The 17,050-nt window shown below is 52.3% G+C and overlaps 6 protein-coding genes across 6 annotated transcripts; 1 reads left to right on the top strand and 5 right to left on the bottom strand.

The window, feature by feature from the left end:
• Positions 1-262: 262 nt before the first annotated feature.
• Positions 263-1,642, bottom strand: CCOS01_02121 (phosphatidylserine decarboxylase; the record flags this gene model as incomplete). Its single annotated transcript, XM_060450313.1, has 1 exon — positions 263-1,642. One exon carries the CDS (start codon positions 1,640-1,642, stop codon positions 263-265), a length of 1,380 nt encoding a protein of 459 aa, XP_060318963.1.
• A 1,385-nt stretch (positions 1,643-3,027) lies between these two features.
• On the bottom strand, positions 3,028-5,366 carry CCOS01_02120 (asparagine synthetase; the record flags this gene model as incomplete). The annotated part of the gene is made up of 6 exons (XM_060450312.1): positions 3,028-3,659; positions 3,851-4,195; positions 4,257-4,515; positions 4,578-4,710; positions 4,762-5,107; positions 5,177-5,366. The coding sequence occupies 6 exons, from the start codon at positions 5,364-5,366 to the stop codon at positions 3,028-3,030; spliced, it is 1,905 nt and encodes a 634-aa protein (XP_060318962.1).
• Positions 5,367-6,134: 768 nt separating this feature from the next.
• On the bottom strand, positions 6,135-7,562 carry CCOS01_02119 (uncharacterized protein; the record flags this gene model as incomplete). Its single annotated transcript, XM_060450311.1, has 1 exon — positions 6,135-7,562. The coding sequence occupies one exon, from the start codon at positions 7,560-7,562 to the stop codon at positions 6,135-6,137; it is 1,428 nt and encodes a 475-aa protein (XP_060318961.1).
• Positions 7,563-7,981: 419 nt separating this feature from the next.
• On the bottom strand, positions 7,982-9,116 carry CCOS01_02118 (metalloproteinase; the record flags this gene model as incomplete). Its single annotated transcript, XM_060450310.1, has 2 exons — positions 7,982-8,814; positions 8,876-9,116. 2 exons carry the CDS (start codon positions 9,114-9,116, stop codon positions 7,982-7,984), a joined length of 1,074 nt encoding a protein of 357 aa, XP_060318960.1.
• Positions 9,117-10,316: 1,200 nt separating this feature from the next.
• CCOS01_02117 (uncharacterized protein) lies at positions 10,317-10,934 on the top strand (the record flags this gene model as incomplete). The annotated part of the gene is made up of 1 exon (XM_060450309.1): positions 10,317-10,934. The coding sequence occupies one exon, from the start codon at positions 10,317-10,319 to the stop codon at positions 10,932-10,934; it is 618 nt and encodes a 205-aa protein (XP_060318959.1).
• A 251-nt stretch (positions 10,935-11,185) lies between these two features.
• Positions 11,186-16,359, bottom strand: CCOS01_02116 (uncharacterized protein; the record flags this gene model as incomplete). Its single annotated transcript, XM_060450308.1, has 3 exons — positions 11,186-14,702; positions 14,768-16,091; positions 16,143-16,359. 3 exons carry the CDS (start codon positions 16,357-16,359, stop codon positions 11,186-11,188), a joined length of 5,058 nt encoding a protein of 1,685 aa, XP_060318958.1.
• Positions 16,360-17,050: the final 691 nt, after the last annotated feature.

Here is a 17,050-nt window from a genome sequence, read left to right as displayed (position 1 = left end):
GAGGCCTCTGGGCCGGTTTGCCAGGCCACGAAAAGAAGAAATCCACTGTTGGGCACGAACAACGTTTGTGTCACTCTCGGAGTCATGGACACTTTGAGAACCCCGTCCTCTTTCACAGACCACTTCGGAAACGCGGCGAATGCAGAAGGGAAAGGAAGAGTCATTCACTCTCTCAGCAAGATTCAGATTTCAGATTTCAGATATCACCATTCGGGAGCTACTGCGTGCGAGTACAGACATGAGCCTGAGCCAACTAACCCAATCAGTGGTATCCATTCGAAGTCCCATTCGAGCCCTGCCCAGGCGCCTTCGCCAACACACTCCCGTATCTCGAGTAGTCGTCCTTGGGCGACGGCACAAAGTGCTCAGGCGTCAACTTGGCACGCGGCTCAAACACGCAGATGATGTCCGACCCGCCAAACAAGAACGTCGAGATCTCCTGGCCCTTCTGCAGCTTCTGTCCCACGCGGACCGATAGCTTGACCGACGAGACCATGGCCATGCCAATCGGCAGCACGGCCACCTTGCCGAGCACCGGATTGTCAATGATTACCAGGCCTCTCGTCTGGAGGAACTGGTAGCCCGGGGAGTCGGGCGCCTCGGGCCGGCAGTTGGGGTCCTTCTCAATGTCCTCGGCCGTCACGAAGAGCTTGCGGATCGGACGACACTGTTGGTCCACTTCGAGGTACGCCGCTCCCTGGATGTTCTTGGCCTCGATGACTGTCCCGGAGACGGGCGCGTGCTGCCGGTGGTAGTTGAACGTGTTCAAGAAGGCATGCATCCAGACGCCCCCGTGGAAACAGTCCGCATACTCGCTGCCCTGGAGCAGGGCTCCGATGGTCCAGGGGAGGCCCTTGATCTCAATGATACCCGTGTCCTGAACGTTGACGATGCTCTGGTTGTAGAGCGAATTGTCGTAGGTGCAGTCCGCAGGGTAAGTGATGACCCTATCATCGTCCTGATCCGCAATGGGTCTTACGCCCGGCTTGAGGTGGCGGGAGAAGAAGTCGTTGAAGGTGCGGAAGCCGCCTTCGGGGATGAGTGCCTCTTCTTTGATCATGTACTTTGGCGAGTCGACAAACGTCTGGAAGGTCTTCTCGTTGATGGACGCCGGCGTGTCCATGAAGAGCCCGATGAGCTGCGCAAACACCACGATCCAGCTCGATAGCGGGGTCAGCGGCAACCCAACCGAGCTCGGGTGGACGAGCGTCTGCTTGCGCAGCAGCGGCTGCTGGTCGAGGATGAAGTAGAACAGGCACAGGATGTCGTACACATCCTTGGCCTGGACGTTCTCGGTGGGAGTCCACTTGAGCATGTCGTTGGCAAACTTGTAGAATGTGTCTGCGTCTTCGATGCCCATTTTCGCCATGAATTCTGGGATTTTCCCCAGTGCCGACTGAACAGCCTTGGTAAGGTCGTCCTTTGGAATAAGGGACATAAAGAGGATGATGATGGGGTTGAAGTGGATGATTCCTTCGTCTGCGACGGGCTCGTAGGTGTTGGGGGGCATGAAGGAACCCCATGAGGACTTGGCACCTCTGGAGATCGAGCCTGGGACGGATCCCGGCTGCTTGAGGTAGGGGTTTGACGGGATCGGCTGGAAGCCAACTTCCTCGTCAGTGGCAGTGGGAAGACCCGGCATGATGGGTGATGTTTTGCTGGAAAGTTTAGGAAGAGCGAAGAAGTCTCTGCTTGGGTTTCGAATTGGAATCTGAGTGATTGATGGTCAAGAAGAGCCTGATTCTTCTACTCATCTCCATCTGAGGATCTCTGGCTCATTTATAGACGAGCCAGACCGCCCTCTCCCCCTTTCTTTCCTTGATCTCAACGACGTGCAAATTGGAGGTCAAGAGCTGTCAATGTCAACGGGGAGGAGCAGCAGGAGCGGGCACTAGTCACGGCCCGTTGCCGTACCGCTGCCGGAGAACTGAGACTGGCTTTGCTGTCTCACTTCCCCTCTGTTGATCAACGGCACCCCGCGCAGGTGTCTCGTTACTCCCGCTCCTTGACGCGTACTCGGATGATGCCAGATCGGGATACAAGATTCTAGCGTCTTGTCAGCTTGGCGGGGTTGTCAAGGTGTTTTTAGTATGTTTTGGTGTTGATCCTTTGTGATCTGCGAGAGGCTCGTTTCTTGCTTCTCCTTACAGACTTATGCCTACTTTCACTCGCGCGATGTATGAGGTAACTTGCCGGATCGTTGCAGGCGTCAACCGAATCTGTCCAACCGTTGTGTAAGCCAGGGCGGGAAGCACTGCCGGCGTAGCAACTATTGCGATCTGTTCGGACCTGTCGTAACTTTGCATCGTGGTGTTGTTGGACTACTTGGTCCTGCTTGCCTGCAATTTCTCTTAATCTCGTTTGACACCCGTAAACGGCGAGACATCTAGATGCAGGTTTCACTTGCACATAAATTTTACCACGGCTCCCCTCAGTTGCTTCACCGTACCGTCGAAAGATATAGCCATAAGGGGATAGAAATATGCTCGGTCAGTTCATCTGCTTTCTTGGCGGTACGAAGTTGATAATTGAAGCCAATGGTTCATGATGGAGGTGAGGACCAGGGCTGCCGATCACTACTTACTCACCCTCCTGGTGACCTGAACTGAGAGCCGGGAAATGGCTAAGCCATTGACATCTGAGTAAGAGAGAATTGAAACTCTCGTATTTAGTTGCGCGAATACGCTTGAACACCGGTGCGTCTTGCTGTTGAGATGCCAGAGGCATGGCATAATAAGAAGGTAGCTACCCTTTTCGCGGGCACGACGGAAAGCAGACAAGCTCAAAGTGAAGCCCTAGAGAGATCACGGCATCCTGCCCGTAACCTACGGCATGCCCTCGATCCAGCTCTGTCTTTCTTGCGGAATTTTGGCTTGATACTATCTCGTGCGGTCTGGGCAGCTGATATGGTTGTGCGACTCTGAAAGTCAATGACTTCAATCCAAGCGCGCGGTGTCTTCTCCTCATCCTGACAGAATGCATCAAGTGCCGCAGCAGCAAATCACCCCCTTCAGCGTCCCTATTGATCTATCTCTGAGATCTGGCCGGTTTCACGCCAAATTTCTGACTCAAAACCACCCAGGCACCGACGACAAGTATCTTTCTGGACGCTGCGGGGTCACCGCTTTCACCAAATGCAGTCTCAAGACACCGTGATATGCTCCCAAAGTCGACAAAGCCAAGGCATTCGACCGCCTCTTTCGTCAGCAACCCCCTAAACATTCGCTGTACCGGCCCTCCCACGGGCCACTTCCATGGGGACGAGTACGGGTGCTTCTTGCGGTGGTAGATCTCGTCCGTGATGAACGGCCGCCCCGCCTCCCGCAGGACCTTCTTGTCAATGATGCGATCTCGGACGGCGGCCATGTTCTCCCAGAAGAAGCTCTGAGGCGCTACTTTCTTTCTCTTCTCTTTCTCGTCGTTATTGATTCCTATGGAATCCTCGGGCTTACTATAGCTCATCTTGACGCTCGGCGGAAGCCCATTGACGTACTCCGCCAGCTCGTGGTCCAGGAACGAGAGACGCGCCTCGGTACTGTGCGCCATCTCCGACCTGTCGCCCAGACAGGTCAAGACCATGTTCGCCATGGAGGTCTTGAGGAAGTGAGGAAGACGTACAGCGCCGAGTGGAGGCTGTGTCAGCGCGTTCGAATCTTCTCCTGGGCGTCTGGGGGGACGGAGTTGAGGATCGCTTCGTAGACGCTGAGTGTGTTCTGTTTTTCTCTCACCCAGGGGGCAAACACGTCCTATGAGGGAAAGCCTCGCCATTGGACCATGAAGACGTCCAAGCCTGCGAGAGAGTCGAAGCCGGTGCTTTCTTCCGTTCGGGAGTGATCAAACATGCCCATACCTTTGTATATGCTTCGCAACTGCGCTGCGGCGGACTCGTTTAGCGCTTCCCGAAGCTCGGTATCCTTCGTTAGCTCCGTCAACGGCAAGGCATCGTCGGGCTCACGTAGGAAGTCGGAGACTAGGAATAGGTACCCTGCAAAGTGCTCATCTGCCCCCTCACCCGTCAGCACGATGGGGATCCCTTGCTGGCGAGGTAGCTCTGAGAGGGCGTACTTCCCGACGCTGTTCATGTCGAAGTGGTGGTGCTCGGTGTGGTATACGAAGTCGGCGAAGTGCTTTGCTAGTTCTTCCTCGTCCATGACTTTTTTCACAGTGTTCAAGTCTAGCCATTCTTCTGTGCGTTCTGCAATGTCTTGTCAAGTTGTTAGCATGAATCTAGGGCGTGGGTGCACCCATTGACCTACCGTATTCGTTATACTGGGAATCAGAAGCAAAGGAGATGCTAAAGCAAGTGATCCTATCTTTAATATCCTGGTTCCCCAGCTTCACTCCTCTTTCTCGTACGAGCTGCGTTGTTATACCAGCCACAATGGACGAGTCGAGACCACCTGAAAGATAGATGCCGACGGGGACATCGGCTTGGAGGCGGAGGCGTACGGCATCTACTAAGCGCTCGCGAACTCCGTCGACCATCTCATCCATACTGCGTGTCTCTTTGACGGTCTAAACAGCTTGTAAGCCTATCAATCACCGTTCGGCTTATACATTCATGTGAAGCCACTTACCTTATCCGCATACTCGGCATCCCAATACCGATGCTGCGTCACGCTCCCATCTCGACCGAACTGCACCCAATGCCCCGGCAACACCTTCTTCACTCCCTTGAACAGCGTGCCTTCGCCCAGAACCGCCGCACCGCTGCAAATGGCATCGACGTCCTACTCGGGGTCCCACCCCATTGGCAGAAACCCCTTGATCTCCGAGGCGATCAAGAGCTTGGCCGGCGTCTCGGTACTGTACGTCCAGAAAAGAGGCTCGATGCCGAACCGGTCCCTCGCGGCGATAACATCACCGGATCGCTCACCGTATAAGACGAAGGCGAATTCGCCACGCAGGTGCTTAAAGAGCCCGCGAACTCCGTGGTGTTGGTACAGAGCCAGGATGACTTCACTGTCGCTCCTCCCGGAGAAGTTGTAATCGAACTCGGTGGTACAGCGGCCGCGGATGCCGAAGTGGTCGTAAATCTCGCCGTTCACGACGACGTGGATTTTCTCATCTTCACTGTGTAAGGGTTGAAGGCCCGTTGGCGAAAAATCTATGATTGAGAGGCGTGCGTGGCCGAGACCTTCATGACTGTGTCAATTTCCGGCAAACGATCTCAAACCTGAGTCAATGGAGCTGAGATGAAGCATACCGACGGTAGCGTCGCTGTTTATCCATGTTCCTTCTGCGTCTGGCACTCGATGCTGAAGGAGAGATAGGCTTCGTGTTAGTTTACTTTGCACATCGGCGCGTCGTTCCAATGAATTACTCTGCGGACTGCCGGATTGGATGATGGCTGTTATCCCGCACATTCTTGAGATGAAGTTCTCTGCGGCTTATTATCAGATGAAGGTCCTGTTAGTTGTGTAAGTGAGCCAAGTACGATATGGGAATGATTCATGAAAGAGAAGTAGCCAGAAAGAGAAGACGATGCATGTTCAGAAGTTTTCAGGACCGGTCGACAATGCTTGAATGACGAGCTGAGTCTGGTAGGAAGCATTGCTCCTAGGTCTACTCTGAACTTTCTTCATCAGAGTGACGTTGAGTTGCATCCTCGCCATTGGGATTCAGAGTTTCGTACAGAAAGATCAAAGTTTCGGCAGCTGGGTACCGGGGAAGAGTAAAACATTGCCTGTATCCCACTATTAATCAACCGCCCAGTTGTGTTGCCTGAAACTCGCGGCTCCATGTTTCTCCAAGAATTCGATTCTCCGCGGAAGCCATGGAGAGAAATGAGGCGCACAGGTCGGGACAGCCTGCGTTAACCACGAAAGTTCCGTACTGTTACTTGATGAGTGACTCTCAGACGTTTTTCTTACCTTATGTTGCAGATAGGAATGAAAAATGGTACAATAGAGAGCCTTCCTAGGAGGAAGTTGTCAGCCAGCCGTGGTTAAAAGTCAACCAAGGTATGATTCAAAATCCAAAACCCACTTCAAACTATCAAACTATCAAACTGGAACTACCTTCAGCATGCCAAGAATCCGAATCATTACAGAGAAACTCGAGTCAATTGCCTGGAGCGGTCTGAATACTAGCTTTTAGTAAGGACCTATCAAATTTCGGTGACAATTCTCTATCTATTTGTGAACCAACTTTTCGGCAGAAGTCGTTGGTATAGGTCCGTATACAATCCGCGGTGGCTGCGCTCTCATGGCACTCCCCACGAACCGATCAATACTCCAAATCCGGGCCTCAACATCATGGATTGAAACAAAGGCTTGATGCTTGCTCTTCTGAGCGGCTTCCCAGAGTTCCTTCACTGTGTACTCTCTCTGGTGAAAGCGTCGCACGTCATAGAGGTTATTGACAAGCTGTTGCAGCCGTACACGCATGAATCCTCTGTATCTTCTGGGCGTCTCTGATTGCCGTGCTTCATCGTTTGTGGTAAGTGTCTCGTCCACATCGTCGTGGTCAGGGTCAACAGCCCAAACCCACATGTCGTCGACGAGCCTATGTGCACCAAGGACCGATTTGACGCTTGGCTTGTCTACCATCAGAAAGACGCTTCGTATAATGCCGCCTTCTAGAGCACTGGTTTCTGAATACACAGGTGCGCCAGAGACGATGCCTTCTTGTGTTTGACTCCTTGTGCCTCTGTCTCGGATAGAATTGAACCTTGTACGCAAGATGCGGAAGCTGGCGAGTCTCTCTTCGTCCTCTCTTCCACCTCTCTGGTCCTCGTCAATAGTCAGCTCACTAGTATCCTCTTCTGCGTCGCCTCGACCAACAGCTTGTCTGGCGCTCATCTCCTTGCCGCCACCTGCAGCATCACTGGTAGGCCACTCAAGCTTCTGCAACTTCCACTTGTTATTGATGGCACTGCTTCCCGCCCCAACCGCGTCGCGAGCGTGGAATAGAACGCCATCTCTCCGAGCCATGTACCTATCGGCTTCTTCGTCGTTGGCGAACGCCTTTGGGTCGATGAACATGCCATACCCCCAAACCTTCTCCCCTTTGTCCTCCTCCCACAGACGTCTCACCCATGGGCGCGCCTTGGACAAGGCATTTTCAGTCTCCTGCCTCTGTCTCGCTTTCCATGATTCATTTTCGCGCCTCCAGTGCTCTGTGATAGCATTGTTGATGGCTTTCTCTTCATTTTCTGCATAGAGCATGTGGCGTACCGCCCCGAGACGCTTCTGGGCTTGTTCATACTCCTCTTCTGAGACTCTATCGGGTCCCATGATCAGCCCGGCTGCCCGTGAGACTTCACGTTCCTCCCCTGGCGAGACATTCATCCAGTAGCGGTTCTTGAGCAGAGAGATCTCTGCGGCGGTCAGCTGCGAGGGTGACTCGACAGCACGCTCAAGGAGATCTTCTTTGGATAGCTTAGTCGATTCAGCAATGTTCGCTGCTTGAGTTTCGGCATTTGGAAAGTCGAGCAAACGCTCCTGATCATGGGGAGCGAGTGACGGCGAGGCATCATTCTGAGAGAGTATGAATTCCTCGGATGCTAAGAACGATTGGATGAGCTCGTCTGCATCGTCAATCTTGCGAATGACCCGCATGAATGACCTGATGTGATTTTCCATACTTTACGAAGGCGAAGACGGCATTGAGGTGTGGTTTGGCAGCAGGAGCTACAGTATTCTGGCGTTTGAGTAGTGGCCCAACCATTCGCTGTCGGTTGAGGTGCACTAGATCGTGGACTGATGGTTTAGCGGGCAACCCAAGGTGTTTAAACCCGTGCATTACCCCCACTCAACCAATACTTCTCGTTTGTACCCCTATTTTGAATAACTACAACCCAAACCGAACATCTAGGTCTTCTCATCATCTATGTATCACGTTCTTATGTAATTGAAAGGCAAGTGCATGATTGGTCAATGGTGTGATATTTGTTCATGGAAGGTATAGATACATGTTATATGCTGGCTAATATTGTACAAAGAAACGTCTCAACCTGAGCCATCGTAGACCACCGCATTTAGCAGTTGGTCTGGATGCCCTGAGAGTACATGGCAAAGGAATCGGCATTGTTCAATGCCTGGGAAGTGCTGAGGGAGTCGACGCAGCCCTCGTAGCCGTAGCAGACGTCGTCGGTGCCGCCAACCTCAGTCAAGTGGGTGGACTCGTGAACCAGGACGTACGGCTGGTCGGTGGCGCGGCACGAGGTGGTGGAGGCGGGGAACTGGAAGAAGTAGTCGCAGACGACAATGTAACCGCCGCTGCCAGGCTGGGCGTAGGCGACGACACCGTCGCTGCAGAAGTTGCCGACGTCGGTGCAGTAGAGGCCGGCGCCGCTCGACGTGCTGCCGAGGAGGGTGGCGGCCTTGCCAAAGATACCGGCGACGGTGGACTTTGTGCTCGACGTGGTCGACTTGAAGTACTGCTGCAGGCGAGTTCCCGCGTTGGCGGCCGTCTGGGCGTTGGTCGCGTAGGTCTTGGCCTTGGAGAGGGCGGCGGTGACGGCCGTCTTCTTGGTGCCGGTGCAGTCGGACTGGATGGTGACGCGCTTGGCGTTCAGGGACTCGTGGAAGGCGGCGTGCACCGAGGCGGCCTGGGTGCCGTCGACGGTGGCCTGGAGGACGCCCGAGTCGAAGACGACCTGGCCGGCAATCTTGTTGCTGCCCTCCTCAGCGTAGCGGAGGGATCCCGTGCTGGAAATGTTGAAGTCGCCGCCGCTGCTGAGGTCGTGGACCTGGGCGGCGTCCCACTGGACCTTGACGACCTCGCCGGCCTCGATGGTCTGGAAGGCAGAGTCGGGGAGATCGGCATCGTGAACGTAGACTCGCACGCCAGTGAAGGCAACCTTGCTGACTATTGATAGTATTAGATACTGCTTACTTTTGTGATGTAAGGAGTAGTAGTCTAGACTTACCACCAGTGCCATCGACCGAGCTCGTCGAGAACTGGGCCTTCTCGACGGGCGATCCATCGAGGATCGAGCCCGCCTTGAGAACACGAAGTGGCGTGCTTCCGGTGTTGGTGATGCTAGCCTTCAGCTCGCTGTTGCCGACCTGCTCGATTTTCACATCGAGGGGCTCCGCACGTCTGCCCAGGTTGACGGCAGCGCCGTTGGCAAGGGCGGCGAGGCAAGAAACGACAGTGGCGGCCTTCATGGTGGCTAAGTAAGGTGGTGGGATTTTAAAGAGAGTGTAGGACGAAGCCGTTGGAAGATGCTGGATTCTTCTCAAGAGGAAGGATAGTTAGCAGCGAGAGAGGAAGGCTTTATGGCTCCTCCATAACTCCTGAGAGGGAAGCCCCCTGATCTGAAGGTAACCCTTCTTGGGACCTCAAACGAACAGTAGATTGCATCACGGAGAAGAAACTTCATGGATACGGGTGCGAAGCCGGGGCAACGTTCCACCACGGAGAATTGTCCCAGTGGTTCGGGATGCGGGTGCGAAGTTGGGAGGATGGAAATTATCCGATCATGTCCAAAATAGAGACGAACAGGAAAGCTGACACACGAGGCTTCCACCAACCGAAGCGCGCAGCCGCGGATAGAGGTGGGTGTGTCAAGCGGGGCCATCTCGTAACGGATCTACACAGACCACTATAACTGAAGCCATCCCCAGCTGCTTCGTTGTACGAATGGGAGCCATGGTTATGATGGTTTAGAAGCGGCTCCCACTCCTTTAGTGAGCTTAATATGAGCCTTAAGAGGTCGTTATGGAGTAGGAGGTGCCGGGTTCGGAGTTTAAAGTAAATAGAGTAGTGGGCCAGGTCGACTCTGATTAGCTGTTTATTTTCACTACCGACAGCCGTACACCAAAACGTGGACTTGGCAAGGTCTTGGCTGCGTGCCGTTTTGATTTAAACAACAGTGGCGCTGCTTTGATTCAGACTCGCTCGGGGCAACTTTTAATCTCGGCAGCGACAACCTCATACGCGCGTGTACGTAACAAATGTTTGCCCCGCATTCATGCTCGGTCTAGCCCCAATATCCTACAAACGTCCGTTCCCTTCATGATTCTCATCGGTTCTGCGACCTGCCTAAAGGAGCATCAAAGCCGTTGACGATCCAATCAGGCATTCTCCATTTGCCTCCTCTTCCTTGCGTAGTGGACTCGTCTGGAGCTTTGTCAGGAGACTGTCGTGGCACAACATCGTCATCGTTCTCATTCTCTCTCAAGTCTCGATTCTCTTGGCCCCCTGAACTCATCATCACCTTCCCAGCAACCCAACATACAGACTTTGCCTCCATCACCATCAACCCGTTGAACTCTGAAGCTCTCGTACCTGAAGAAACCTCACTCAATTCTACATTGCTTACTCTCACTCTCCAAACACCCCTGGTCAAAAAAGAGTCATCATACATGAACCCTCATCACCGTAGCCGAGGGCCTCTTTCATTCCCGGCCGCCCTAGCAATCGGCGCCGTCATCGTACTCACATTCTACTTTTACTCACCACTACAATCCTTCACAATGACTTCTGACTCCTCCTCATCCTTCCTCAACAGCCTCGAAGTGAGGCTGTCTCAGTCCGGCACCTCGCCTCCCAAAGTCTCAGTGTCCGTCAAGAACACACACCCGGACACGCCCGTGACGCTCCTGAAATGGAACTCCCCGCTTGACCCCGCCGTTCTCGGTCTGGGCCAGGTGTCCATCCAGCCGGCCGGGGCCTCCGAGCCGATTGAGACCCATGCCATCATGATCAACCGCAAGATGCCGCCCGGCGCCGAGTCGCTCATTACATTGCGACCCGGTGAGAGCGCGGATCAAATTGTTGAACTTCGCGAGCCAAGGGTGCCGGGAGATGTGTGGGAGGCAGGCAAGGCCAAGGTAGCGATGAAGGGAAGGTGGATGGCTGTCTGGCCTGGTCTGACTACGGAGGAAGTGTTGCAAAGCCCCGAGAAGTTGACGTCTGTCGGTGCTGGTGCCGGATCTTTGATAGGGGAGTGGGAGACGAAGACTATTGAGGTTGGAAATTGAGCATTTTGCTCACAGATTAGGGGCGCCGAGTATTGCCTGGTATTTTTGTTGCTTCTGGAGAATTGCCCTCGCATCAAACTGAAGTGAGAGATAGAAATTTCAGACGCAAGCTACTCGGAAAAGGATAAGAGCACTTCTAAATCCAGCGACTGGAAGCAAATTTGGGTGCTCCTGAGACTATTTAGTGTGTAAATACCAGATGAAAATCAAAGCAAAGAACTTTATTATGATTGGCATAAAATGCGACATTATCATGTTTCCTCGTCACTGAATTCCTCTTCTATGGGGGGTCGCTCTTTCTCAATCCGTTGGTCAGCTAGACGTTCGTTCACATTCTTGACTCTATTCTCAAGTGGACGATATATGTAAGTGGGGTTTGTCAGCCAGTTCATCCGGTCCCCCAAGTTACTGTACTCATCCCGCCTGTCTGATGTGAAGAAAAGCGAGATGCATCCTTCGATAGGCCCAGTCAGTATTGAGATCAATCTTTCGAAAAGTAGGGGCTTAGGTTCAGTTCGAAGAGACTTACCCCAAGCAAGCTGACCCAGATCCATGACAGTAAGAAGAAGAAATTGAATTAGACGTGCGAAAAGAAGCATAGGCAACACGATGATTCCCACGGGCACATGAAAATACCTGCAGTGGCTGGGGTTCTCGGCAATCAAATCTAAATATGCCACTGAGACTCTTCGAGCGGGAAGATTGATGAAAACATATTCAATCCAAAACCAGAAGTGCCTTGAGAAGCTGGTGTTATGGTTCTCTTGATGGATCGTTTCAGACTCTGGAGTTGTATCGTCCTCTTCAGACGTGCTACCGATCTCGGCATCTTCTTGTTGACGTGTAGGGAACACGCGCCCGTCATCACCCCGGACCTCACGTCCAGAGCTCAACTTGTTGCTGTAGATCTTGTCGTGAGAGTACTTACTTATCGCCGTCGACACTTTCTTCGCGTTCCCCAGCGCCACGAATGTGAGGGCGAGCGCAACAGCAGAACAAACAATCATAGGCTTGAGAACGCTGCTTGGCGGTTCCTCGCTCATGCTGAATATGCTGGCCGCAAACCCGAGTGGCAAGAACACCACGGTCACGTACGTAAAGAGCCGGACATTTTCTGCGTCAATTACTGAGATGTTGTCGCGGCTCTGCTGCTGTTCGCTTTTCAGCTGTTCTTTCAATGACCGTACGTCGTTCCGGTGTTTTTGCAAATCCCTGATGCGGCGGGCTGTCGACCCTTGCATCTTTCCAATGGAGCCACGGTACTTGCGCTCGTCGTTGCGTGTCCAGCGAGGTCGCTCGTGACCTCTGTCCTTCTCGCGCGTCTCCCATTTAGCGACAGTTGACAGCACATCCGAGAGCTCTTGTTCCACGACCTGAAGGATCTGCTGGTAAAATTGCCACTTTGTACTCGATGAAAGATAATCGACACTGTTTAGAGCCGAGAACGAAATAACGCCGCGTTTGTCGCCTAGCTCTTGTTTCACTGTGTCGAAGATTTCTGCACTGCTCTTAATAATCTCCTTCAGAATGCCGTCGAAAAGATATAGCTCAAGCACTTTTCTTTGCTGCCAACCTTGCCTGCCCCACGGTCGGTGCCCTGTCCATGTCAGACCACTTCGGCTATGGGTGTACTCGATCAGGTGACAGGTCCAATACCGGTCGAAGAAGTCACCAGAGAAGCGGAATCCCACGGATGCTCGTGCCAGCCTCCAGTCTGAGTTTCCTGGCAGTTCTTCATAGCTCAACGAGGGGATTCCGGGAAGTGGCCTCTCACTCTTTTGCTCCAGGAGATAGAAGCTCAGGTGAAGTTCACTCTTCCAGGTATTTAGTACCATTGTTGTTTCTTCGAGAAATTTATTCTCGTAGTGAAAATGACTGTCAAAGAAATCCGATATGGCTGGTCGCTCGTCTTGTGGACTACTAATGTAGCAAATGAGAGCAGTCTCGGCGTCTGCGTGTGGCAGCCAAATGAACCTCTTTTTCGCTGTCTTAGCTGTTCTGGTCTGCGACAGGTTGACCCAAAGCCTAATGTTGGTCAGAAATCTCTCTTTTTCGTTGCTCTTTGCCCTCTCCTGCTTGCTGAGATTCTTGCGCTTCCGAACATTCACGACCCATGTCCCCAGCCCCAAGGACTTGAAATAGCTCCTGCTTACGCCTGGATCGAAGTCAACTGGAAGATCTTCGATGTAGTCCTTGGCCGCTTTGGTAATCACAGTGCCCGAATGAGAGCTTCCTGTTGGTTTTGACAATGCTTCCGCCTCCTTATGGAAGTCAACGAGAGTTTGTTCACTACCGCCCAGAAAATTTGGGTAGTTGTAGAGCCACTCATCCTCCAGATCAACAATACTGCTCTGGTCAATGAGGCTGTTGAAAGGAATGCTCTTTTTCATGGCTGTTGCTTTTGGCTTTTTGGGCTTGACTCCCAAGTAGACGTCAGGGGAAAGGCTCTGGGCTTCAGCTGTCTCGGCAGCAGGTACTTGGGTTGCAGGCGATCTATGCTCTTGTCGCTTTGGCTGCTGTGTTATAATCTCTGCGACCTCGTTGAATGGGTGCTGTCGTGATCTTTGCGTTGCTATGAAAGGTGGCGGTGACTCGAGGTTGTTCTCGGAACTGTCTTCCAGTATAGAATTAATTCTCCAGCAATGCGTCAGAAGAATGTAGGGAATTTCGAAACTAGCATGGAAATAAAAGTCCCGATCCGCTTCGCCGACAAACAGCACTGGCTCTTTGGTTGTTGCGTCAAGCTGCCCATAGAAGAGTCCATTTGGACTCGTGGTCCGAAACAGAACATCGAAAGCACTTTTGACCAGGTCTTTTGATGACCTTTTATTGAGGCGCATATTCCTGGTTCCCATCATGATTGCCAGTGCGTAACGAATCGAGTTATCCCATCCGGTCTCTGAATTTTCGTTATGATGCAACTGGGCCTCTATCGTGTTGTCCCACACCTCGTCGATAAGTGCCGGCAAGAAGAAGTCCCACTCAATGCCGTAGAATAGTGCAGTATCACTGGCATGAAACAAGAAGCGTGTCTCTCTGGAAGACCGTGTTGTAGCTAGCATGCGTTTCTTCGACACGTCGTTCTCGACTGTGAAACGCCGCAGGATGTCTCGGTGAACAATGTCGGAGCCAAATTGTCTGAAAAGCTTCTCTTCATCACTGGCAGCTTGATCTCGCCGACCCTTGTCATTCCCTTCCTGGTCCTCTTTGACATTCTTAGAAGCCTCTCCATGCGCCTCTACGCCATCGCTGGGAGGGTTCTTCGCATCGAGAGATCTCCTTCGGTTCTCTTCGATTGCTGTCAGCGCTCTCCAGATCCAGACGTGTTCATTAAGTCTATATTTATTGCACCCCTCATCTTGTGCACGAGGCCAAACATGGGAAGTACGTTTGTCAGACTTTTGCAATGTATCGATCCAATATTTGTCAACCCTCTGGATGACCTGTCGTGCCAGCTCCCTGTCGACTTTGGTGTTGTAGAGGCTAGAGAACGCGGCCACCTTCATGAGCTGGAAAGGTGTGTCGGTGAAAGAGTTGCTTGGCATAAATGAACCGAAGCCCGTGTCGGAGGGCATAATTCGGCCTGTTACCCAGTAGTTCGCTGCAAAGATACTTTCTTCCGTGAGATCAACTTTCAACAGCCACTTCAAGTGGCCGCGGCAGACCGAGTCGATTCTTCGCCGCAACGGCTTGTAAGGATGATCGGGATGGAATTTCTCGATCGCCTTCAAATGCTTTACTATTTCAAGAAGAAACAAGAATGCAAAGCTGAAGATGTTATGTTATGTTGAGCAAACACAAAAGAAGGCCAGAGGGGTCAGTTGCTAACTTACAAACTTGCTGAAGAACTCACACGATGCCCCGATATATCGCCACATGTCAAAGCAACTGCCCCTTGTTCTCCCTCAACTGAACATTTCCCAATAGGAAGAGCACACGTCGACAAAATGTGCTCCAGGTTCCGACGGGTGACAAAGTCAATGCGATTCACTGGACTCTTGGTCGGCAGTCCATGTGGACTCACTGGGTCGTCTATTGGCAGTGCATATGGCTGCGTATCGTTGGACGATGAAGTAAATCGCATCCAGCGAGAAAAGATTCCTTTAGACTTCTCGTCTTGAGTTTTTTCGACGGGCTTGCCGTAATCTGAAGGGTGGAAGGCCGTGAACGAAGCTGATTCAAGATGCTTGCTAACATCCGCCCAGGCTGGTGGAATGAGAAGATTTTCCCATGTCTTACAAGTCTTAGTTAGATGAATCATCTTATAGGCAATGACGATCTCTGTTGCGGTCTTCCCCTCTAAAGCCAGATCCAGTATATCAGTATTGTCCACGTCATCAAGGCTGTCGGGCCTCCACTTGACTGCTTGTCCGTCTTTGAACACAGATACAACGACTGCGATAGCATTTGAAATCTCAGCTGATGGACTTTGCAGATTTTCCGGCGTTTCGACTAGATTCGCGGGGTCCGTTTGGGCCTGGTCGACCAGTGGTGAAGTTGAGTATGTGGTCACAGAATCTGCATCATGCTGATCTGGTTCTTCCAGAGGATGAACCAAAACCCACCCGTAATGATTTGGGCCCAGTATCTGATTCTGGAACCCCAATACTATGAAGGTATTTTCCAGATAATTCAAGTCTCGAAGGTGCATGCGCTTCGCAAACTCAACTGGGACATTCGTATCGTCTGTCCCAATATTGGTGATGATGCACTGCTGCAAGACTGTTTTCTCATAAACCATCCACTGCGTGGTAAGGTTGAGTCTTGACGTTTTATCCTCAGCCCTATATCGCGGCCATCTGTCATGAACATAACCTAGAAGACGGGATTTCTCTAGATCGATGCTGGGAATTCGCAAGCCGTACGAGGTGAACTCTCGACGTAGGTCTTGCCTTATGTCATGAAGTTGCCTTGCTCTGTCGTCCACCCAATATGGCTCGTCCATGTAGCGATGATCTGCGGAGAATACACCAGAACAGCCAACACCCAAAGAGCAGCTGAATTGCATCAGATCGCCGTACGCATTGACGGTAGCCGTAACTCCGTCATCCCCAAAGGAAGCGTAGCACTTCGAGTTCGGCGCCTCTAACCAGTTGCTGATCTCGTCATCTCTGGGTTGAAATATTTCAGGCTTCACACCCGTCTCTTCGTGGCCACCTGATTGACATTAGTTTATGAATTTGGACAAGGTAGTCTGTGTCCACTCACGCTTCATGTAGCTCTGAAATACATCGCTGTTCTCTCCAGGAACATCGTACGCCTTCCAGAAGGGCTGCTGTTCCACGCCAGTCGTTTTCGGTGCCGGTAATGGGCGCTCGCTCTCAGAGTCCGACATGCCTGCGTTATGCAAAGTAATCGTGACTCGTAGCCTGCTCACTCGGTTGAGCCAATTTACTTTGAGAGCCTGGGCGGGGCCAAGCCGCATTTATATGCATGTTGCCAAGCCTTATGCGGTGACGAGTACCGCAAAGTACCTTAGGCAAGGATGTGGAAGACATTTCCCACTGGGGTCCTTCTGACATTGGCTGGCCGTATCTTTTGGGTTGCGCGCGCGAATATCAATCACGAGGCTATTTCCGCTCTGAGCTGCTGACTGCATATCGCTTACGCCACATCACCGGGGAGAAGGCGTGGGTGACGGCAAGGCTCTGAGAAAGTCTGGCATTCCTGAGAAGAGTAGGCAGGCTGGACCTCCCCAAGCCCCAACATCCTGACTTCCATGCTTCAATGTTGCCTTCCAATTCTCGTTCTTTGAAAACCGGACTGCATCGTCACTGCCCTTCTGAGAAGAGGTCTTGGACGCCATTGGGGGACACGGTACGAGTTCCTAGATCGGGCCCAGAAAGCTCCTCAGAAATAATCTCATCACGCTCTTGGATCCGAAAGGCTCTGAGAACGGCCTACTGGAGGGCTTCAAGCATACTCTGATATCACATCTCATGCTGACATTCATGAAGCTACTAAACAAGGTGCGCCCAATTCTACCGAAAGAGAAGCTGACGGTAACACAGACAGTAGCAATAGCCTTGCGTTTTGCGGCTCGGAAGTCTCGTTTTCCTAGGCGCGGCAGAGCGTGCTGCCAAGATGGATGGTGTAATCCTGTGAGAAGGCCGTGG

The sequence above is a fragment of the Colletotrichum costaricense genome, assembly GCF_030867565.1.
Source record: "Colletotrichum costaricense strain IMI 309622 chromosome Unknown Scaffold_2.1, whole genome shotgun sequence".
NCBI classification, from domain to species: domain Eukaryota; kingdom Fungi; phylum Ascomycota; class Sordariomycetes; order Glomerellales; family Glomerellaceae; genus Colletotrichum; species Colletotrichum costaricense.
Note: the sequence above shows the minus strand (reverse complement) of the source record. Positions and strands in the feature narration are given on the sequence as shown.